The following is a 24,257-nucleotide window of genomic DNA, read 5'->3' as shown; positions in this document are numbered from 1 at the left end:
CCATGAGATCCTGTGAGGGAGACAGAAGAGAGGAGTAAGATGCTGGATTTGATAGAGTCCCATAGACATAGATGATTTTGCCTGTTGCCTGCAATCTTGAAGGCTAAATTCTTCTGTTGGAATATTATTTAATCAAGGCAGATAATCTTGCAAAATAGTACTCTTTAAGTTGTAAGTTCTTCTTTAGAATTCAAGCTACCAATTTTAAGTAAGAGAGGATATTTATGCCTGGTTGTATTTAGCAGTGTATCTGGCCCTCTGTGTTCTTAGAAACTAAATGGTGTGAATGCTTGATTGTGATCAGTTGCAGAAATTCACATTTTGCTGGCCCAGACCAAGGACTCAAAGACTGTTGTTTAACATTATGCTAGGGATATTAGAGTTGAAAACTGGTATTATCTACAGGTGCTACTAAGGCAAGCAGATGGGGGAAAGATGTGAATTGTCTGTGCAAGTTCAACTTTGAAAGTAGATTTTTCCATTTACTAGTTTTGCCGGCTTAAAAATAAAGAATAATCAACTCAGAGCAAGGTTCGTCTATGCTTTATTTTTTAAAACCCTCATTTTAGCCTAATTTCTATTATTGGTCTCTAATGAGAGAGAATGTCTGTGGAAAAGTACAGGGTGCTTTGCTGATGAGCATCTTTTGTTCATCAGGAGTGGGAACTGAGAAAACCTTTAATCTGTCAGAATTTAGATATATTTAATAGACTTTAAACAAAATATATATGAACCTTCTCTTGCTCAATTTATCTGTCTCTTACTGAACTGACTGGAGAGCCCTTTCTGTGTTTTCTCAGTTTAGGTGTCGTGGATTGACAGGGGTGGGGGTGTGTGTGTCTCTGCCACCCCTCCTTCTAACCAGAAGCAAATCCCAGATAGCTTGGGAGGGAGGCGCTGGGTGGCAGTCGAATGCAGAATAGGCCAAGAACTATGAAACAGCAGCTTTGTCTGCTTTGACAGTGATTGCTGATCTCTGGATCAGCAGTGTCTTGGTTTCTGACTTCTTTGTGATCCATATTAAATTGCTTTTTACACTGCACTACGCTAAAACAGCTTGACAGAGTTCGTTTTTTCATCCCCATATCCAAGATAATGCTGGGGATTTTGAATTGCTGGTGATTGCTTTGCTTTGATTTTTATTATGACAATATGTTTACCAGTTTGTGTTAGAGCCTTCAATCCTATATCTATTTCAGACAGTAGTTCTTCTTAAATATGTTTCGATCACCAGAAGAAGAAAAACGGGGTAAAATAAGTCCCTTTAACCTCAGTGCCCTAAGTGACATTGAATACTGCAAACTCCCCTTGGATTATTGTAAGCAAACATGCTTTGCCTGATCAACACCAGGAACCGCTCTAAATTAGTCCAAGAAATCAATAGTTTGCCTTTCTTTTTCCTTTTATATCATCCATAATTACATTTCTGCCTGCCAGTCAGCTGTCATCCTGTAAACAATGCTCTGTTTCCTTTACTTCTATTAGTTCTGTTTGAAGCTGCAATCTCTCTGTACAAATGTAGGTGATGAAAGGCACTTTTAAATTTTATTGAATCATGATGCTAGCTCCTGCTTGAGGGAGAAGAGTGAGACTGCACTGCACAGACATGTCCTAGCCTTTTTCAGTGCCAAAATGAAATTAGGTGCAGCAGCTGCAGAAGTCTATTCAGGGACCACAGGCCTTACAGGCTCAAAGTAATCACTTAAAGCATCCAAATGAAACAAATCCCAAGTTTATTTAAAATTTTGCATTTCCTGTAGGATAAGAGAAAAGAAATCTTTCATAATTTTGATGAACCCCAGAAAAATCACGGTCTTATTTTCTTTTCTGAATTTTAATTCAGAAAGTCTCTCCTTAGTATTACCATCCTTCAAGCAGTGGGGTTCTGGCTGGCAGACGCTCGGCGGAATGATGAGGCAGGTTTTGCCAAGGGTTGATTATGCTGTCTCCTGTAGCTGGCACAGCTCCTGCAATCCAGCTAAACCTGCTCCATCTTCCACATAGCAAAGCAGAGTAACACCATAAGCTGTCCATCATGGCCAGCTGCCTTTCTGTGAATCAAATGAAACAATGTGGAAAATAGGTATTCCGAACATTCATATTATTTATATATATATATATACACACACACATATATATTTTAGACATTCTATCATAAGAGTTTTTCCTTTTAGGTTATTTCAGAAATTTTTCTGTAAGAATTTAGTTCTGAGCTCAATGGCTGCATGCGACAAAAAAGACGTCTCCTTGAAGTTTTGCAGCTGTATTTAGGCTGGCTGTTAGCTCCACAGTAAGAAGGCTTTCTGGGATTGATTGGACTACTTTCAAGAGGCTAGTCAGCACAGTCTGAAAAACTAATCCTTGCACCTCTCCAGCTGTCTGCACTAAACTGTGCTTGTAGTCCGGCTACCTTCCCGTTTAGTTGATACCCTTCTGGTTTTTAAATGGCGTTTTGTTATGTCTGTCTACAATTAATGTCTTTTTGTGATACCTTACCTACTGAGGCATAAACAAACTTCTCGTAAAATAATTCAGGATAGTAGAGTATTTTATTCTGTGCTGGTTACTATTTGAAAACTGTTACATAATTTTTAAAGAAGTGAGAATTTCTCTTAAGACAAAATAAGACATTTAGCACAAATCACTTGTTTCTACAGTGATCATCATTTTATTTTGATCTATATTTGCCTTTCGGGTAATCTGGTACATTTTTGCTTTGTTATCTTTAATAGTTATCTCTAAAAATTATCTCTAATAATGTCTTAGATTTTGAGTTACTATTTCCTTTAAAATGCAATCTGAAAATGCAGAGAGGTGCATAAAATGCACTGGAACAGATAAGATGGATCTAAGTTGTTACTAGTATGGATTTCAATGTGTTCTTTTTTCTGTTTGGATTCCTTTTAACGTTACGGACATTTAGCAGTAGGATCGACACACAACTCCATCACCGTACTCTATAGAATTATCCTCTCATGCTTCAATTCCTGCAGTATTGCCTTATTTGCCGTCCACATCTTTGGAAGAATCTGATTCTTCCTTACAAAAACTGCTGTGTTGCAACAAAAATAGAATAGAGATCCTCTCTAACAATCTAAATAAAACCTTATCCAAATCTTTAATTTTTAAAGTGGAAGTGGGTTAAGTGAATAACCTGAACTATTGCAAGACGGGAAGTAAACTGCAATTTTCCAGCAGATTTACTTGCCTGCTTACATGGGAAGAAGCCTTTAATGTGACTTTCTGCACAGAACGAAAGATAATGGCTGAAGCTGCGTTTTAACTTGAGGTTATATTTATTTTGTTTGTTTTTGCAAGTGCCACTGAGAATAAGCAAACAAAAGGCATAGGATACTTTGAATCTTTTGGAAATGCTGATCTTTCTAAAAAAAATATAAATAATGTAATGATGGAAGTGCCTTCTTGCAATGTGTCCAGCTGGTTAGAGGTGGCAAGATCTTACAGAAAGAATGTTTGTGAAAAAATTGAAAAGATGCTCTGTGCAGTTTTTTTAACACTGATGTATGGTGAGAAGTAGTGCCTTCTCCCCTCCCCCCTTATTCTTTGAAAAACTCCTTTTTAATAAAGGTGGGATAATCACATTTTATTTCTGGAAATATATTGGATGATAGGAATCTTCCAAAAAAACCAAACCAAACCAAAACAGAAAAATTATTACCTACTGCATGTTTCATGCTTAAGTATTAGAAGAATTACTAATATTGAATCTAATAAACCCGATTAAAACTATATTTGTAACCTACAAAAGAAGTCATTGACCAAGGTTAGGTCTGAAATGTGGCTAATATATACTTACCTCCCAAGCATGATTCTCTAGCTTGCTAAGTTCATGCCATCTACTTCAGCAACTCAAAAATTTGTTGGTAGCTTGTGTTTGAAAGTACCTGGTAGAACTGTGTTTGATTATCTTGTTGTGGGATTGTAGATATGTGCCTGATAAGGAAGTTGGGATATATTTATTTTGAGGTTTGTGCAACTATGGAATCACAGTAGTGCCTCTTGTAAAGGAGACCTGTGCATGCTGATGTTTCATGGATAAAAGGCAGAAGTTCCATTTAATATCTTCCACAGATAAGTTACTTTTGGAAACATTGTTTATGGTTACTGAAACATCATAATGCAATAAATGTATTTCACATGCAAAGTAATAGCTTTCTGTATCTGGGCAAAAATAACACAAATTTTGGACTAACCTTCAATGGATGGGTTCAATCCAAGGCTGATTTTAAAGTAGTGGTCTTTCCACACTGGGAACATCTCAGCTTCACAAAGGTTCATAAAGGAACTCAACCTAAGTCTGGAACTCCAGTGGAATTTTAGTGTAGTTGTAAAATTCCACTGTAAATATTGTAGTTTAATGTACAAACTTCTTTCTCGTTTTCTGTCTAATACATGTTGCCTGGCCCAACTTCCCTCTCAAGAGATGAAATTCTGTTCACAAAGTTTCAGTAAATGGGCACAGATAATGCAAACTTCAATTTTACTTGTGTGGAAACATATTCCCACAATGAAAGGAGCTTAGAAATTGTGGGAGGGTCTTGAGTGTTAGGCCTGCCTATACTTTTTATGCTTATTTCTTATAGTTCTGAACAACATTTTCCCTCCTTTTTAGGCTTATCATGGCCTATTTTCTTCTTTGGGTTACTCATGCAATTAAGAACCAATGGAATTACCCAGCCATCACTAGTAATTATAGAGAAATACTCTAAAAATGTTTACCTCAAAGTAACCTACTTTAGTACTAAGTTTTTAATTGCTGCATACACTGACATAAATAATAGCTGCTCTATAAGCATTAATATAAATGACAGTAGAAACAAATTAATACCTAATAGTGTAATTGGTTTAAAAGGTGGTCAAATGTAGGTACGATTAGCTTATGATGTATGGAAAGAAAAGTAATTAAAATAATAACAATAGCATTAAATTACATGTTGAATAGAAGCTTTAGATTTTAATTAGACTAAGCATACATGCATCCTTTTCATACTTTTTTCCTATTCACATAGCCAGAACATAATTCATTTTGACGTCTCTGACTGTGGTAACTACTAAACCAATTTGTTTCACCTCATCTTTTCTATTCAGGGCATTTTTCTAAGGAATGTTTTGATGCATCTTTGGAGGTAGGATGGCTGGAATCTTAATTGAAACGAGCATGAATTGAATGATTAAGATTCTTTTTGCTCTGGTAACATAGATACACAGTTTTCTGAGTGTCAGCTCGGTAAGTAGTGTACATGAACTCAAATTATTTTTCCTTTCAGGTGACGTTAAACAAGCTGTCACCAAATAATCCATTAGAAAATTTCAATCTGTTTTCGTCTTTTACAACTCCATTTTTCAGTGTAGGTGTATGTCTATCCAGGTGATTTGCAGCCCTTTAGTAAAAGGCACATCCAGTCAGAAACTAATGGACTAGTGGTGGTAGAAAATTATTTTAACCTCTTTTGTTCAGGATGATCTGATCCAGAAGCTGTTTGAAAGTTTGTATTTAAACTTAACGTCAATGCTGTCATGACTGATGGGAGACTGGAGATAGCAGGCAGTAGCTGGAAGCAGCTGCACCCCTTTCTGTTCTTGGAAACCAAGTGGGTAAAATGAGGAATTCTCAGCCCAGTTGGGCTGGGAAAGCCAAATGTCTATGCTGCCTTGCTGCTGTAATCTGTCAAGGCAGGGAATTTGTGATTCTAACTGACATAAATTCTGAGATAATGAATTTGGGTCTTTTGTTTTTCTGGCATAAAAGAAGGGATGAGAGGAAAAGAGAGGGAGTGAAAACAGATTTTGATTTGCTTACACTGTAAAATATATGAATTTGGGATTTATGCTTCCCATAACAGAATGTTAGGAGAGCACTGCATTTCTCCATTTTCCTTGTTTGGTTTGTCTGGGCTGATTGTATCCAAATGACCAGATACTTTCAATGGTCAGAATTGCTTCCAGATTGCTTTGTAAACTTTAGTACCATCTGCTTATCAGCACTCAAAATGAGGAGGAAAGGTGGATTATTACATATTGCATGTATTTGCTGACTATCCTTGATATTGAGCCTTTCTCGGACCACCAGAACAGTCTTACCATATGAGGAATTCCTGCACAAGTTGTGTTGGTTTAAACTTGGATTTCCTTGATCCCTTTGTACTTGGCAGCCCTGTTGAGTTACAACTTTTCCATGTTACCATCTGATGTTTTGTGTGTGCATTTGTTTCTTTCACTGCTGGTTTCCATGGCAGTTTGTGATAACAGATACGTAGTAATTCATAAACTATATTGAAGAGCTGGGAGAAAGCACAAGCATGTAAATGTATGTTTAGTGGTGCGTCAGTTCAGCATAGCACCGTGGAAGGTTTGTATGATCAGTTTTATTAGAGGATTTTATTGATTCAATATTCAACCAAAATGAAGCTGTTAGAGTGGTGTTGGTTTTTGTATTTAGAAAGTAGTAAACATTTCATAATCACATGACAAAAGCCGTAACTAATAATTTGTATTTAATTCTGCCATTCATCAGACCTTTTACATGCTTTAAGAGAAGGCAAAATCTAGCAATATTAAATTACATCTCTAATGAAATACTATATTGAAATGCAAACATGCCTCTGATGCTACTTTAACATTTTTAACATAAGTTGATGAGTAAGAATGTTTTTTAAAAGAAGCAGTGGATGTGTCTAACCAGCATTACTGTAAGACTTCACCTTGAATGTAAAATTATTAAAAAGGTGTGATAGTAGTTAACATCATCACTGCTGTCATCACTACTAATTTCCTAGCATACATTAAAAATATTATCCTTAGAATTACGATTCTTTTTTGCCTTGAGGTGAGAGCTTCAGTTTTAGCCTGTGTTTCAGGTTTGTACCGTCATTGTTGTCTACCTCCATAGTAGCCTATCAAAGAAATCTTCATTATGCTGTTTTACACTTTGTCTTTGCTTCTCCCACTCTAGTTATGTCTGTCTACACACTTGGCAACCTTATTTCCAAACCATGGATGGCATTGTCAACATGTAGACAGCTCATAATGTTCACGATCACCAGCCATTTCATCAGGTTTTGGATAGGGAGCAGTTTGGTGGTCTTTTCCAATCATAAGATTAGTGTTTGCACCTAATTCTTCGAGCTGACTGACCTTCATTTAGGAGATTCTTTTGTTAGTTTTGATTCATGCATCCAGATTATAGTTGTTCTGTTCTTTCAGTCATTTGGGTTCCAGGAAGATGAGATTTATGGGAAAATTGGCTCAGTAACTAGTTGGTTGAAAGCTGTACTTTGAGCTCATTAACCTCTATTAGACCTACAGAGAGACTTTTTGCCCTTTTTCTCTGGCTTAGATTACACCTGTCAAATTAGATTTCAGATACTTTTGCTGTTTTTTTTCTGTTGTCGGTGGCACAAAGCTTCCTTTTTACAGTCTGATCTTGAAGGATAGATGTTTATATTTTGGTGCTGGCAAGTATTATGAGCATGTACTTTATTTGTGCAAGATTTCACCTTTCAAAGACAAGATGAAAACCGTGTTTGAAATTTCTAGCAAATATTTAACTATTATGCACCTTAATCAAACATATAACACCAAAGATCAATAGATTTTTGCTTCAAGTTGACTCTGAGGTCAGTGTATACAAGAAACTGGGGAATAAAAATTAATTCATTACCAAGGAAAATCACTTAGCTTATAAATTTTTAATGAAAGACCATTAATAAAGCTGCAGATCAAATTTAGTATCTTCTACACTCATGCTGTGAAACTTTTTACAGTCCATAAATTTACTTAAGTAGTATTTAAAACGAGTCAGGGTTTGGGTTGTTTTTTTTCAGTAAGAAAATAAGTGCAGACACATTTTTCCTCCTACAGATCTTATGCTCAGTAAGAAGGGTGTTTGATTGAAACATATTCTCCGTTAGGTGTGCATAATTTAAACTATGCAGAATCTTTTGGTCAGGATTTTCCCAAAAGGCTACTCAAAAGTCTATTTTAACCATGTGTCTTTGTTTTATTATTTGAACTTGAAATACACAGCTTTTGTCACGTTGTGCTGAGGTAGGATCATTTTCTGTATGACTCCTCTTGCTGATTGAAAAAATCTGATTATTGCAGTACTTTGGCTGTGAACAGAAAAATCATCAAGCAGCTTATTAGTGCAGAATGGAGCCGCTCTCACCTCTTGGATGACAGCAGCCCTCAAACATGTTGTGCTTTCCAAAAAGTAGCTGTTTCTAGTCAGTATTGTTGCCTTTATCTGTGAGTCTTCTATAGCTTTGGTCTTGATTGCATGAGAAACCAGCTATCTATGCTTGTCCTCACCATGACAACTGAAATCAGATGGCATGTCCAAAATGACTTTCCCTACTGCTTCCTGTCTGTAGTGATTATACGTTGTCCTACAGAAAGATCTTTAGCTCTGAAAATTTCCAGGTTGCTCTGACAAAGCAGTTACAGCCTTTTCATTAGGATGCGGTACCATGATCAGTTTTTGTCCTCAAGTGTTTACTTGAAAAAGATTGGCGAAGTAGGAAAGGACAGTTTATTTGAAGGAATGCCCTATTTACTTATTTATTATTGTTCTTTTTTGAAAGGGGTCAGTGTCTCAGAGGTGGACTGAACTGCACTAATGTGCCATGGGAATAACCAAGCTAAATTAATAGCAAGAGGTCAAGACCTTGGCACCAAAGCTAGGGTCTGCATTAACAGTGGAGGGTGAGAGATGTGCAGAAACCACCTGCAAAGGGATTTATACAGTTACAAAAATTTCTTCTTGTTGGGTTGTCCCTCTCTCATGCACTTGCCAAGTGATAGTCAGGCTGTGGTTTCTGTTGGTTGGTTTGTTGGTTTTTTTTTTTAAATAACAGCAAAACAAGGCAAATGCATTTGGTTGTAAGTCAGCAGGAACACTTGTTACACTCAAAATCTCTCTACTCCAGAAACATTTTAGTGTTCAGGCTAATACCTGCATGGGTAGGGGAGGGATAGGAGGCAGATCTACTATGTAATCTTTTTATTTATACTTTTTTTAAAAAAGACAATTGGTCCAAAAGCCATTATTATAAGGAAATCACTGCTAACCGATAGCTGACTTTTATCTTCCATTGCAGCTGCACTCTGAGCGTTACCCTAGAGCAGGCAATCATTCTGGCTCGGAGCCATGGGCTACCTCCCCGCTATATCATGCAAGCTACAGATGTCATGCGCAAACAGGTAAGATGCTCACTGTGGGTGAGATCTTGATGTTTCCTAACAAGATGTTTCCTATCATCAAACAGGAATGACTTGACCAAGCATTTTTTAACCTCCATCTTAATGTTGTGTGATAGCTGTGTGAGTTTTCTTACTGTGGGTATTTGTTTATCTTTTTGATTCTCTTCCTTTATTGTTGACTGAACCGTGTTGGGGTTTTTTTTGTTTTGTTTTGTTTTTTTTTTTAAATAATGGTACAAGCTGGTTTTAACCAGCTGCTTGCTTTCTTTGTATGTCTAATGCGTCATAATTGTTACAGGGTTATGATTTTTCTTAATTTTTGTACAGTAGCTGCTGTGGCATCACCTTACATCAGAATAGTCTGTTGAGTAAGACTATTTTAATATATATTATCTGTAAAAAGAACTTAAGATTATTAACTATTGTTATTAAAATGACTCATGTACTGAAAGAAGGGGAAGTGTAGGAGGGAAGGGGAGAAATAAATACTATGGTTCTTAACTTTCCAGGCAAGATTCCTGAGGACGATATGCTTATTTCAAGATAGTGTTTTCCACTCTTTGGTCATAATAGAATATTAGGATTTAGAGGCTGTTGTGGGTAGAAAACCACCTCAGTATGAACTCTTAGTGCTAACCTATGACAAAAAATGCTGGGTTAAAAGACAGTATCAACTGAAAATGGGGGGTACATTCTACTGCATTGGCACAAGTTTTCCTAGAATATCTTGTTATCAGGTAAATACTTTCAAAGGATGTTTGGAATCTTGAAAGGAGTTCAAAGGATGCGCGCAAATGATCCAGAGGCTGTTAGACAAGGCTTATGAAGTGAAGATTAAAGAGCCCAACCTATTCAGTCAATCAAAGAGAGGTTGAGTGGGGGCTTAATCACTCTGTGTGCGTATGGAACATACATTACAGCCTGTGGTAGTTTTCAGCCTTATGACAAAAGCATAAACAAGATACAGGATGCACTCAATCCTGAAGTGACAAGAAGATAAACTAAGTATTAGAACAATTAATCACAGATAAGGCAAGATGCATATTTTCTGCTTTTGAGTTTGCATTTGATTTTATTATTTTCATTATTTTTGCTATGTATTCCATGCAGCAATCTCAGTTTAGTTATGAAAATTATTAAACAGCTGTATTTTACTTCTAACTTGCTGTGGACAAAAATACACATATGCTAAGTCAAACCTTTAGTCTGTTAAAGCAGTTGTGTAGGTATTGTCGGGCCATAGGTTCTGATCAATTGTGTGTAAATGTTGCTGCCTAACATGGATACATCAAAGTAATTAGTCTCCTTCCTTTTTATATCAGACTTTCACTGTATTTGGTGCATAAATTAAATTTCTGTGGTGAAAAAATACCCTCAAGGGTTTTGAATCAGAACATGTAGGTCTGCTCAGGAATTACAGCTTTAGCTTGACTCGAAAAGAAAGCTGTTGCTGTATAAGGATAAACTTGCATGTATAGGTTGGTATGTCTACTGAAGTTCTACACAAAAGGTAGATCTGGGTATTTTGCAATCAAAAAATGTGGACATAGAATTTTACACATCTGCTTGCAGCATTTATTCTGTCTAAAGGAACATTTTCAATGCACAGTTCTAGATAGTTTTCAAAAATGCTGATTAATTTGTGGATCTTCTGCAGTTTATTAAATGAAAATGAAAGACGAAAGTAACTTGCATGGTTCTGAGCAGCTGTAACTGTACTTGATGAAATAGAGATGTAGAAAGAAGCCTCCAGTGAGGCTACATTCTCTGAAGTGAAACAGCAGGTGATCAATAGCTGTTAAAGATACCAATATCTCAATACCACCCACAGACACTGCAGAAAAGCCTGCTAGTACATCAAGCCAGACTTTTTTCACACATTCTTCCTCTTGCAGGAAACCACTACAGCATTTAATAGAGTAATAATCTTCTGTTGTAATTTTAAATCAGTCTTGGAGTTCTGTAGTAGAAATATAGCGCTCCATTAAATTCTAAATGTTTTGGAGTGATTTCAGCAACACGCTGTAGTATTTTCTAGAAACCTGTTCCAGATTTAATGTTTAAATTATCTGTAGGATTCAACTGTCAGGAGCATAATGCAGGACATAAAACTTGGATGGGAGAAAAAAAAAAAGGCTTCTTGGGATTTGATGCAGAATATTTAGTTAAAGGGCAATACCTGTGTCTTTTACCTGGCTTAATATGAAAAAACCCAACCAAACAACAACTTTGTTAGCCCATTTACACCCTGAGTCTTTTGCAGAATAAAGGGATTAGCCACAGGGAGGTGCAAATGAAAGGACATCTATTCCACCTGTTTTGGAGAAGCCAGCAATGTCCTGCCAGCATCGGCTTTGCACAGGGGGAAATTGTCTCTACTCAAAGCTGACACCTCTTCCAGCTTGGGGAACCAGTACTGAATAATTGGAGACACCTGACTGGATGACCTCAGGAAGTGGTTTATTCCTTTTAAGTTGAATGAGGTTGTCATCACATTTAACAAGTCTCATAATAGTTCTGATGTTATTGTTGGAACAATTTTCAAAGTAATTGCCTGTCAGTTAGAATTAGGTATTTGCAAGCACCTGTTTTGCGAGAACTAAATAAAAGAGACTGACTTGTGAGAGTTGGTATGAACTTGGGTCTGTGGGATGGTTTTAGTTCAGTGGTTTCCATTTTTCGTCTGCTAATCTAGTCTAGATTGATTCATAAAATAAAAATTTTGACAAAACATCCCAACTATCTTTTAGTAGCTTTATCTACTAATGTATATTTATTCATGTAAACATCTGTACCCACAAAATACTATGTAAAGCATCCTGACAGGAGCGTGTCTTTGGGATGCAGCAAAATGTGGCGAGGACAGAGGCCTAGGAAAGGAGCTGCAGGAAGGCACAGGGCTCTGAGGAAGAAAGGTAACTAAAAAGCTGATAAACAGAAAGGGCTAGGAGAGAATTTGTGTTGTCTTTTAAGTGAGTAATCATTTTTCCATGCCTTCTCATGAGTCTGGTAACAGCACTACATTTTGAATAATTCTGATAAGAATTGTACTGACTCAGAGCTCTTTGAGCAGGGCATGAAGAGAATCCTTTTTCTTTATGTGACTGGATCTTGCTATCCTTAAATTAGTGTGTAGCTTGAAAATAAATCTATTATTTTGTTCTCACGGCAATGAGAATACTAGTTCATATATAACAGTCCAGAATGATGGTGGTGTCTCCTCAGAGCTGCTGGCATCTTGCACAGGTGCTCTGGCACTACTGATATGCAGAGGGAAGCATTCTGGAGCCACATAGCACAACTATCCCGTATGCCTACATGAGATAATCAGTGTCATTATTTACATTGCTATAGCTTTAAGAATAACATTGGAGAATATAAATTAACAGTATATTGAAACAGAAATGGTATAATGCTGCTCAGTGAAGACAGATGTCACGTAGCAAGTTAGTAGTAATTTTTGGGGGCTTTTCCTCCAAAGAAATAAGAATCTGGTGGTTGTAAGTAAGGTCTAATTTGTTCCCCTGGTAAACAGTAAATTCCATGGTTGTATAAAGCTAGACTCCTTTTTAAATCAATGCATTTGATTTATTATGTGAGCAAGATACTAAAATTAATTTGTCTAGTGAGTGATGCAAGTAAAAATAGGCTGGTTTTGTTCTCAGAGGTAGTCACAGCTGACGTTCAGGATCTACATGTGATTAATTTAGATAGTTTTCCCATGTATATGTATATTCTGGCTCTCAGTAATGTTAATCATATGCCAGTCTCAGCAGTCTGTCATGCTGGGGTTTCTTTATTATGATAGAATTTCAGAAAATGGCACTGAAAAAGGGAAACTGAAGGTGATGGAGATCTGGACTCAACGTGCCTAACTTCATAACCAACACTGGATCAGCTATCCTTACATAATTAATGACACATTTGTCATATCTATTAGAAGTTTAAGAACAGTGCAGACTCCTGCACAGTGTTTCCCAAGCATTCTGTCCCAGAGTTTCCTTAACCTTTTCAATAGGATGTTGTGCTTAGTGCCTCATTTGAGGGTGGATTTTTTTGTGTGTTTTTTTTTTTTTTTTTTTTTTTCTTTTTCCCCTCAATTTCAGACTCCTGTTTTCAGTCCAGTACACTGTAGACTTAGAGACCAGATTTTAACTCCCTTTTTAGCAGTACACTTGTAGTATTTTGAATGTTTCCAGGGATGGGGCATCTATCCCCTCTCTGGGCAACCTGTTTCAGTGTTTCATCACCCTTATTGTAAAACATGTCTTCCTTATATCTAATCTGAATTTACCTTATTTTAGTTTAAAACCATTACCCCGTGTCCTATTGCTACAGACCATACTAAAAAGTCTGTCCCGAACTTGATTATCATTTCCCTGATAAGCCATCACTTGTGTACATAGAAAAAGATCAGTTCACTTGATCTTTCTTTTTTCAGTTCTGTTTTCTTACCTAATAATTCTCCCTATTCTCCTCTGAACTCTTTTCAAGCTTTTATTAAAGATGAGAAGTAACCATGAAGAATTACAAAAGGATTTTACAGGACTTGATGCTTGAGCAATAAAATGGCAGATGAAAATGAGTGTAGATAAGTCTGAAGTGATGCACATGGGGGAAAAAACCAAACCCTGTTCACATTCAAAATAATTTACTGCAAGCTTGCCATTATATCTCATGTTCAAGACCTCAGGATATGATAGAAAACATCAGCTCAATTCTCAGTAGCTATCAATAAAGCAAATCAGAAGTTATAATAGTTTAGGCAAGGACAGACGACAAAGTAGAAATCATGCTGTCATGACCCTTCATTTTGAACTGATTCCTTCCATGAGAGTATAACATAATGGAAAAGGTTCAGAGAGGGTCAGAAAAAAAAATGATCAGTGGTTGGGAATGGTTTATAGACAGGGCAGACAGACAGTATAATCTAGGATTGTTCAGCTTGAGTGAAGAAGGATGTGACAGAGGGCTAAAGAACATGTGGCATGGATAGGGAGTGACCACTGTTCTCACCAGTGCAGAACTAAAGGCATCAGATGAAACTGGCAGATTCAAACCAAAAGAAAACAGTGGTTCTTGACACAACAAGCTTGTATCCAAGATGTGGATCTCCTTCCACAAGGAGGTTGGTGATGTGAATTATTTATGGGTTCAAGATGATATGGGAAAGAAGAGAAAAGAATCACTGAAATCGATTAAAAACATACTGCTGAACAGAGGAGGTATTGAGTGACTAATGACTGAATTCTGGAGGAGTTTCTGGGGAAAGACATATGTTTGTTCTGGTCTGTAGTCATGTGTCTTTTGCAGCTGTCGGAGAGAAGCTTACTGAGCTAGACGTGAAGCTAGTAAAATCATTTTTATATTCTGCCTTCAGTTTTGTAGGTAGTCTAGGGTTTTTTTTTCTATCTTTACCACTATTTTTTTTCTTAAAGAAATGTAAGGACACAGTCTTTTTTGTGCACGAGTTGATTTACATAAACTCTGAGAACCTACCTGTGTGGAACCAGCCAGCTTTTTTTTGTCTTTTGTTTGAGCCCATAACAGTGAACTAATACCTTGTTAATTACCTGGGTACCAGATTTCAGTCAAATGCAAGGTCTAGTCTTACTCTGTGTATTGCATCAATGATTATACATCATTAGCTCCCATTGCAGCTCTGTTTGGAATGTAAATTGTCTTTGATGTTTCACACCAATCTGACATCTCAGTGTAAGAATTCTGAGATTATATATTTTTGTTCACTGTTATTTTGTCCTTAATTTACGTAGTACAGAAGGAGAAATAAAGGGAGAGTCATATGTATTATAGACAGAATAAGTAGTTTCCATGTCCTTTAAAATGTTAGAAAACACAGGGACTGTAAATCTAACAGATACGTTTTTTATTACTACTTTACATTAATAAAACTGCAATTTGAAAACCATACCTCATCATTTAAAAACAAATTTTACTAAGTTCTTTCATATGTCTGAGCTAGTTTGTTTGCAGAAGAGTTGGCATTTTTTACTGTCATGGTATATGAACGTTGTGTGTATTTTATCAGCTTCCTCCTTACTGGATGAGTCAGTGAGACAAAGTACTTTCGTTATTGTTTTTCAGGTCCTTCCAACCTTTTTTTTTGTGTGTGTGTGATTCTATGATGATAAAGGAAGATCAGGACCTGTATTTTTCTAATCCTAATTTAGTGCCTCAATTTAGGACATTTTTTCTAGATTTAACTAGAAAGCTATTAATAGGAAATAATCTGTAATATTTGTTCAGAAGTTCATAGGAAATAAGTGACATTTCTGAAAAGAACTTTGTTACCCATGCCTTCTACAAAGAATGGTGACAAAAATTACACATATTGAAACAAGATGCATTTGGATTGTTTTAAACCTTAGATGTTAATTTTTTATGAAGTCTTTTGTGTTAGTAATATATATATCTGCATTTATTTAATGACAAGTGGAAAGATATTGTCTCTTTTCTGCATAGTTCTCTACTATTAATTAGTATTAGTATTTTATATATAATTAGTAATTAGAATTAATGCAGTGATTTTACTTGTTCTCCACCTTAGAAGAGGAGAGTTGTTTTGGGGCATGGAGCATATGTATTAATTAATTATAATCAACAGTTAGGTTAATCTAGAAAGCTCACAAAACTTTCTAACTTGTGTTGGAATAAATGAAGCAAAATTGTTTTTCTTTTACAGGGTGCAAGAGTACAAAACACAGCCAAGAATTTAGGAGTGAGGGATCGAACGCCACAGTCTGTGCCAAGGTAACTGATTGTTTGTGTCCTAGACAATGATTTTTTCTAGTTTGTACCAAATTCTGTCCTAGATGCTCAAAAGCTAACAGTAAACATTGACTGTATTGTGCACTAATTGGTAAGCTTGGGCTTTTAATGTCCATAAAAACAATTGCATTTTTAACCATACAGTTTTGGTTAGGGAATTAGTTGCAGAAGTTTAGGCTATGTAGCACTTCAAAACATTCATTTTTGAAAAATGAAGCCTAATTCATGTTAATTAGGAAAACACTGGAGTTAAGTCCTTAGTCACTTGTGATGTTTAGTGTTTGGGAGAAATATTTGTAACTAAACCCATACCCCCATTTTAATGAAGTACTGTACTGCAGTATCTCTGCAAAATCATGTTCTAGTTGCTTTTAGAGATGCTGTAGTCTTTCTTTGTCTCTTTCTGAAATAGCCATTAGAATGAAAAATGTGACCGTTCTATATTTATACAGCCTTTTAATGCTGTGATGGATTGCAGATATCTGAAATCTGTCTTAACAAGCACACTACTTATAAATGAAAATAACCAAACAACAATGTTCTTAATTTTATCTTAAAGTGGCTTTATTAATCCAGTTCTAGCTTAAACCTCTTTTTAACCAGTTTAAAATATATTTATTGTTGAATAATGAAAGTACATTGAATGAGCTGAACAGATATGCGCAATACATAACAAGCTGTGGTGTTTAAATTTCAGTAAGGAAACAGGGAATTAGTAATACCTGATAGAGGTAGCCATGTGAATCAACACGTATGTTATCCATAGCCTTCGCAGAAAGACTGTCTTCTGGGCTCTGACCACTAATAATCAGGAACTTTTTCTTAGGCAGTTTGCTCCACTTTTCTTAGGTGTCCCAGTTTCTCCCAGCAGGGATCAGGCTACTGCTCATAATTTCTTGTAACAAATCACTGCTCGTTCTTCTGTGCCCGTGCTTGATCTGATTCTAGAAGAGGAGTGTACCTTAAGTGTACAAGTTATGAGAAAATCTGAGTAGCAGCTGCTGTTCAGGTGCTGAGTAGCAGCGTTTGTTGGAGCATATATGCATCTTGCCTGCCCCGTAAAGGATGTTACATAAGATCTAACAAAAGTACTGATTCTAAAGTAAGTCCATCAGCAATAAAGTCATCGCCCTTACCAGCAAATGAGGGCATCCCTTCTCACAGTAGTGACTAACTTAGGGGTAATCCAGGGCCAAAACTGACTGGCATTGTGGGAGCCTAAGGCGGTAAAATAACTTTTTTGTTACAGTAAAAGCTACGAGAAGCCTTTTCATATTTTCAATGGTACAGTTTTAGCCTTAAATGGCCTCCTCCTTCATGACATAATTCTGGAGGCAGCCGAAGAATGGTTGCAAACCAAACTTTTCCCTCCTCTAAATGACAAAGCACGTATCTAGATTTAGAGCTTCTGTGATAAGGGAAAAATCTAAGTTCTTAAAAAGAAAAACTTAGCTGTGAGACATTTTTTGGCTTTGCATCAGTTGAGGAAAGATCACCTCTTTCCCATTGAAACTACCACAACATAGCAATGAGAAGCTGAAGAAAAATTACGAGAGTTCCTAGAACACAGAGTAGACAGATGCATACAGCATGCCTGCCAGTCAGCAGCAACTGTCTTCGTTGCTGCGACGACATCACGGTAGTATCTTTTTGACCTTAGCGTTCGGAGCATGTGGTGTCCCATTAGACAGGTAAGTCACGTAAGTCAGAATAGTCACCAGCAGGAGTGTTACCTTTGATGTATAGGTAAACAATACTGTGGGTTGCCAATTCTTTGCCTTGAAAAGAATTTTACCATTACATTTGGTTCCATTAAACAACTTAATGGAACCTTCAGTGTCGCTTAACGGTGTTCTCAGTTGTCTGCAGTTGCCACTGTTTTCTGTCTTTCCTCAGCTGATCTCTTTCTACCATCTCAAATAGTTGTTCCATATAGAGAACCAGAAAAGGCCGTTTCTGCTCTACGCTGTCTTCAGCAACTGTAGCTCATTCAGGATTTATGCAGCCTTGTTAGTTTGTTTCAGAATTCCCCTAGAATTCCAGTCACTTTCTCTGAAGACAAGTAATCTTAATGATTACCATTTTAACCTGAAGAATACAGAACTTGGTACTTGGGGCTGAGCTTCTCTGCATATTGTTCCATAGAAATCAGATTTTGCTAAAACATTGTCAAGAACTAACCCCACTGCAATTACTTAGATGAGATTCTGACAGTAATTTTGTCTGTCTTCTGCCAGGTTAGAATATTACTCCTTTGTTACAGCAGCAGAATCAAATAACTCCTGTTTATTTTTCTCTGCATACTTGTCTGTGTAGAGATAAGGCCATCTTAATATCTCATTGGTATACAAATATGAGATATATATGTATTGTTTTATATATGGTTGCTAACAGATAGTTTGGTATCTGCACGATGTGACCTTAAATGATCACATTACTGAACTGCCAGATGACAATGTGGAAGAGCCCAATGATCTTCAGAACGCATCGTGGTGGAGGCTTGAAAGCAGGTTTTCAACTGCTGTGTGGGTGACAGAGCTGATGCTCCCAGTTTTTACCATCCAGAAACAACACTGCTGGATAATCACTTCCATTAAGATTCAGAGAAAACTTATTTAGCCCATGGCCATTGTGTGTTGTCAGTGTCTCATGGGTTTTAACTCCTGAGGGAACTGAAAGCAGAGAACAGCAGCTATCCTGCCCTGTTCTTGCATAGCCACAAGGTGCTTTTTCTGACAAGGTCTGCCTAGATGTTGGAAGAGGCTTTTAGTGCTGATGGAGGCAGCCATACATACCGTGCCTCACATAATCTCAGTAGCACAGTATCATGCCAAGAAGGCACCAGCCTACTGATGTTGAATTGTTTGTGGAACCCAGCCACATGTACAGATTATTGTTTTCTGTGTTGATTTGTAGTATGATTTTTAGATTTATAATTAGTGAAAATGTAGTCATATAAATTAATGTGATGTTTAGCAGGCAAATTTGCAAAATATTCTTGGAAATCTCAGACACCCTGAACATCTTAAATATCCCTAGCCCCCAAGCCACTGGATGATTCACCACCTTGTCTGCAGCCAGACCTACCAAACCTGCTATTTCTATTGCTTTGGAATTTCAATATCGAAGATTCTTCATGTGAAATATTAATGCACATGCTGTGCTATTGTCTCTTTATTTTTGGCTTCTGATGCTTTTTCTCCTTCCCATGCCATACTTGGTCTTTTCTTTTTGCTATTCGTTCAATGATACACTTTCCCTGAGGAAAATATGTAATCTCCAAATGAGATCATGTCTATTGCTTGTTCTGATTGCTGTGGTTGCAGAGGAGATGCTGTATACTGGACATAACTGAGCAGAGAGCCTGAGGTCAGAACAACTGCCATTTATTTTCAGTATTCCTAACATTAGGTTAAAGTTTCAAACACTTGCTGATAACCAAGTCCATGCAAAAGGGAAGTTCAAAAGCCTTCATAAATGAAGGAGTGGCTATTTCAGTCTGTACTGAGGCAGTCATTTGATCCAAATCTTACTGGCCTTGACTTCATACGTGTAGAAACAGGCAGGAAAGAATTTAAAATCTTCATGCTGGTGTGTCACATGTCTGACATCTGTCTTAGGTTCTTCAAACAGTATCAGTTTTATAGGAAACTCAGTTAGAGTGAGGTCTGACTGTGGCAGAACAAAACAAAAATGGAGGCAATTGCATTCACCAAGCAGCTTTTCCAATTCAGAAATTCAAAGCAACAACTAGTAATTGGGTTACTGGAGATGTAGCTTTCTCCAGAATAGGGTCTTCAGTGCAGAAATACAAATACTGGACTAAACTGGAATGTCTTTATAAGATTGCTTCTAGCTTTGTGTTTGTAATTACAGCACTTCCAATGTAAACATTCATGCTCGTGAATAAGATTTTACTGGTCTTATATCAATGTTATTGACCTAAATTCAGCAATTCTTGTTTTGCAATGCAGGAAGACTTAATTTAGTTTGTGTTCCTTAAATTTACTCATTTTAATAATAACCAAGCTCTCAGAATAACAATTGCTTTGTTTTTTGTCATTGTCAGATTATACAAACTATGCCAGCCACCACCACCTGTCGGAGAAGAATGAGGAGGACTACTCCAGAAAATAATCCAATAATGGTCTTTAAGATACAGGGACTGTATGACAAAAATCTGACTGCACTACAGCAGTATGTGCCTGGGTTTTTGATAAATAGAAAACCTCTTTACTCAGGATAAAGAAAGAAATACCCTAAATATTCTCTATTGGCCTGGAAAAATTCCTTCCAAATCTGTGCACTCCAACCTTACACTAGTAGAACAGGAATCTTCCTTGGGAATTTTACACTGGAATCAGGTTCATTTGATGTGTCTTGTTCAGTCACATGATAAGTACAGCCAGCAGCTTGAAAACAAATGTCTTGTTCGGAGAGAATGACTTCGCTCGTACACTACACAGAATGCTTACTTGTGGAAGGAATAAAAGCCTAAATAAACCAGGCTTGATAATGAGGATGCACTTCATATGGGGCCCTTTGCACTGATGATCCCTTTTTTTCCAGTTGCCATCATAATTTCTCAGAACGATGACATTACCATTTCAAGGATATAATGTAAGTGAGGTTTAAAGATGGAAAAATCATCTCAGAATTGTGTTTAATGGCTGCAGGCAGACTGCTGCTATGAACGTGTGCCTGTAATCAGTAAACTTGGCCATGTCTTCAGCAGTCGTTGTCGTACTGCTTTAGGAGTACCTATACAACATATGAGGTGAAGTTTTGCCCTTTTTTAGTTGCCATTGTAATGAAGAAGAAGGGTAAGCCTGATCTTCATCCGTAGTTAGACTGAATTTCAGACTCTGTCTAATGGATGATTTACGTCATCGCACCTCTGCGTTTCAGGGTTTTCCAGAGTTGTGTATATTCTTGTGTAGCAGTATACCAGCAAATCTACATAAGGCAAGGATAAGGCAGTATTGTTATGTTTAACTGGAAATGTCTGTGGTTTAAGTTGAAGCGTAGTTTGGGGGGTTGATGTCTTATGCTACCATTTCCCTTATTTTGTCAGTATTGTTTTCGATAGCATTTCAGTTCTTTGGAGTGGTAATTGTGATTGATTTATTTTGAAATTGTACCGAGTATTTAGAGGGCCCAGGGAAAATATATCTGTGTTTGGCTGTTCTTTTGGCCAATGAATGTTCAGAGAAAATGCCCCAAATTAAGTTTTATATGTGAACACATTAAAACAAAACCTATATTCTGAAATAGTTCAACTTGTAGCAGTAGCTACCCATTCTACTAGAGCAGGACATACACTGAGTAAAATTTACTTTTTGTACAACAGCAGCCTATAGTTACGCTGTAGCAATCAAACCTCCAACATAACTGTGGCAAATTATCTAATTATTTATAAAATCTTCAACAAATATATTAATCCACAATTAAATAAGTGAGAATTCAAAATGAGCTGTACTCTTGCGGAGTGTTTTTTATATAGGGTATCTAGGGGACTTGTTACTTTTCTCCAAAGGAGGAATTAGAGCTCCTACCTTTTTTCAGTATTCTTAATGTTTTTACAGACTTAAACTTTGCTAAGAAAATAAATATTTTTATATATCCACAGATATATATGTCTGCGCATATATGTGAGTTTCAATATGTATATATTTATGTACCTTTAAGGTCCCTTCCAACCGAAACAATTCTCTGATTCTACGTAGTTACGTCAGTTACTGGTCCAACCTTAAATACAGAATGTTTGCCTTAAACTGTGACACACAATAACGAACACTTCAGTAACAATTTCACCTTTCTGCTTTGAAGTTTACTCTCTTTCATAGTTACTGGAAGCTGTAGGACTGTAATCTTTTTGATTAAAAACAAAACAAAACCAGAAAACGAAGTTTTACTCTTTAGAAACGTATACTTTTTATGTAGGATGACCTAATGCTTGTACATAAGAGTGAGTCACGATTTCTGTAGTTGCTGTTCTAGTCCGGATCTCGTACTGTTGGACGTGTTTTATTCAGAGAGGTAGTGTTGGCTAGGGTAATTCCTGCCCCAGGCAAAAGCACCAAAAATGTTTCAGTTTCTGCTTGTTTAGGAGTGCAGAGAAGCCATAACCAATTTGTGCCAAGAATGGTGCTGGTTTCAGCCCTGGCTGCGAGCTCGCATCTTCCTGTGAGATTTCCCCATGTAGCCTTTGCGTTTTTACTGTGAGGCGAGTCAGCTGTCAGCTGCATGGAGCTGCTGATCCTGTACAATACAAAATAACCTAGAGGACAAAATCTGTTGCACGCACACACATTTTTGTAACTGGTCGTTGCTTTTCTTTATTGCACTGAAAATGGCAGGAGTGCAAATATGCCAAAATAATCTCCCTGTATAATATGGTAGTTGTCTAATTTTTGTTGTTGAAAGCATGGAGTAATAGACATTTGTAAATACCAAGGTACAAAGAGTTATGAGCCAGTCACTAACCAAATTCTTGAGCTATTGTTTCATGACTGTGGAATAGAAATCTTGACCTCTTGTTTTTGTGTCCAAGTTTTGGTTCTTTATTCTTTTTTTCCCCCTCTAAAGGCAGTTCTCAAAAACTTATTCAGCACTGGGAGCTTCATTAGCAACCCATACTGCAACATGAAATACCTATTTAGCCTGGTATCAAAGGGGCTGAAAAAATTAAACTCTGGTTTTCTAGTATTATAGGTAGCATGTAAAGACAGGATTTCCAGAGGAAATTGGACATAAATGTCCCACTGACTGTGGAAAGTGAGTGCCTAATTTCTCAAAATTTCCTTCAAAAGCCAGTGTTTGCTTGAAACATTGTGCAGCTTTTCTTGTCCCTCTGTTTTCAGAGCACACCACGCATTCTAACACATCTGGCTTCTAACAATGTTAGATGGACCTTTAAGAAGCCCATTCTTAAATTATGCTTTTCTTACTTGGTATATAGAGAGGATGTATTTGTTCCTTATGCAAGGTGCACTTGCAGAGTGAAAAAAACCTGTTCTCATCAGGGTATGTTTATCCTCTCATAAATTTTTAGACTTACAGATGACAAGATGACCAAGAGTGATGATTTACAATAACACCCATAGCTTGTTAAATCTTTGCTTCTACAGCAACAGATTATGTAGCCTATTTTTGTGACAATGTGTTGAACTGCTTTAAGGAAAACATTCTGTACGTAACTTTTACTTTTCCATCTAAGACAAGTGTAATTCTTCTGCGAATAAATTCAAGGATCTAGAGACATACGTTACTAGATACTGACTACCATGATTCAGTGGTAGTCTGTGGGGAATGTATAGGAGCTTTAACAGCTGGGAAGGGAAGGTTAAGGGCCAAGGAACAGCTAAGTTGCCATAGCGTTCATGCTTGGAGAAAACATAGGTGTTGATTTTAAAGCAGAGCTGATGCTGTTTGGCCTCTCTTTGTAACCATCGTCTATGAGTAATAGGATGCTAAACAGTTTTAATCAATGAAACGAGCATTGATTCAGTCTAGTTCCCCAAATTAGGTATTTTGTAACACTTACCTTCCTTGTAGATTGTAAATGTAAATGAATTTAAAAAATGTATATATTCCAGTTTCTCAGTATCAAACATTTTTGTATTTAGTGATCCATTTTAAAGTAGATATTCCTGCTGTCAGCTGAACCAACCGACCACTTTTATGTCCACTGAGAGAGCTGCAGTCTTGAGTGGCTTTTTAGATAGTTTTCACTGGGTTTTAGCAAAAACGTCAGGTTTTCAGGTTGTTTTTTACTTCTTTGTTTTAATGCACTCAGTAGTGGTCAGAACGGCTCTTATACTGTTTTAGAGGCAAAATGATTAAACTTAAATTGATGAGGATTTATAGTAATCATACTTAAATTTCATTTGTTGGAATCCCCTAATGGAAAAAAATGAATGAGTTTTATTGATCTGTTTTTAGCCAGAGAAATTCACAAGCAAACAGCAGCAATTTTTTTTGTTTTATTAATTCATTGTCAGATGTAGTGTGTGTATATATATATATATATATATATATATATATATATAAAAGACAATTGCCTGAATGTGAGTGTACACATCATGGTTAAGCATGATGCTCAAAAAAGGAAAGTATCTTCCATTTATTTTCATTTAAATTGTGAAATAAGTAACTGTAGTATATATACATATCGTTCTGTACTCTACAGCTACTTCATGGATATGTCTGCCAGCATTTTAAGCATATTTTGCACTGATTTTGTT

At 36.7% G+C, this 24,257-nt stretch overlaps 1 protein-coding gene across 2 annotated transcripts in view; it reads left to right on the top strand.

Annotated features, from left to right (window-relative positions):
- Nucleotides 1–24,048, top strand: part of PREX2 (phosphatidylinositol-3,4,5-trisphosphate dependent Rac exchange factor 2) — a 180,819-nt gene extending 156,771 nt beyond the window's left edge. For both annotated transcript variants that reach the window (XM_056331919.1, XM_056331917.1), the window contains 3 exons: nucleotides 9,120–9,222; nucleotides 15,926–15,993; nucleotides 20,081–24,048. In XM_056331919.1, the coding sequence (XP_056187894.1) occupies nucleotides 9,120–9,222; nucleotides 15,926–15,993; nucleotides 20,081–20,126 (217 nt within the window). In that variant the 3' untranslated portion in view covers nucleotides 20,127–24,048. The remainder of the gene's footprint in view (nucleotides 1–9,119; nucleotides 9,223–15,925; nucleotides 15,994–20,080) is intronic.
- Nucleotides 24,049–24,257: the final 209 nt, after the last annotated feature.

Source organism: Falco biarmicus, chromosome 3, assembly GCF_023638135.1.
Source record: "Falco biarmicus isolate bFalBia1 chromosome 3, bFalBia1.pri, whole genome shotgun sequence".
Lineage (NCBI taxonomy): Eukaryota > Metazoa > Chordata > Aves > Falconiformes > Falconidae > Falco > Falco biarmicus.
The sequence above is the reverse complement of the archived record's forward strand: the minus strand, read 5'-3'. Positions and strand labels throughout refer to the sequence as shown.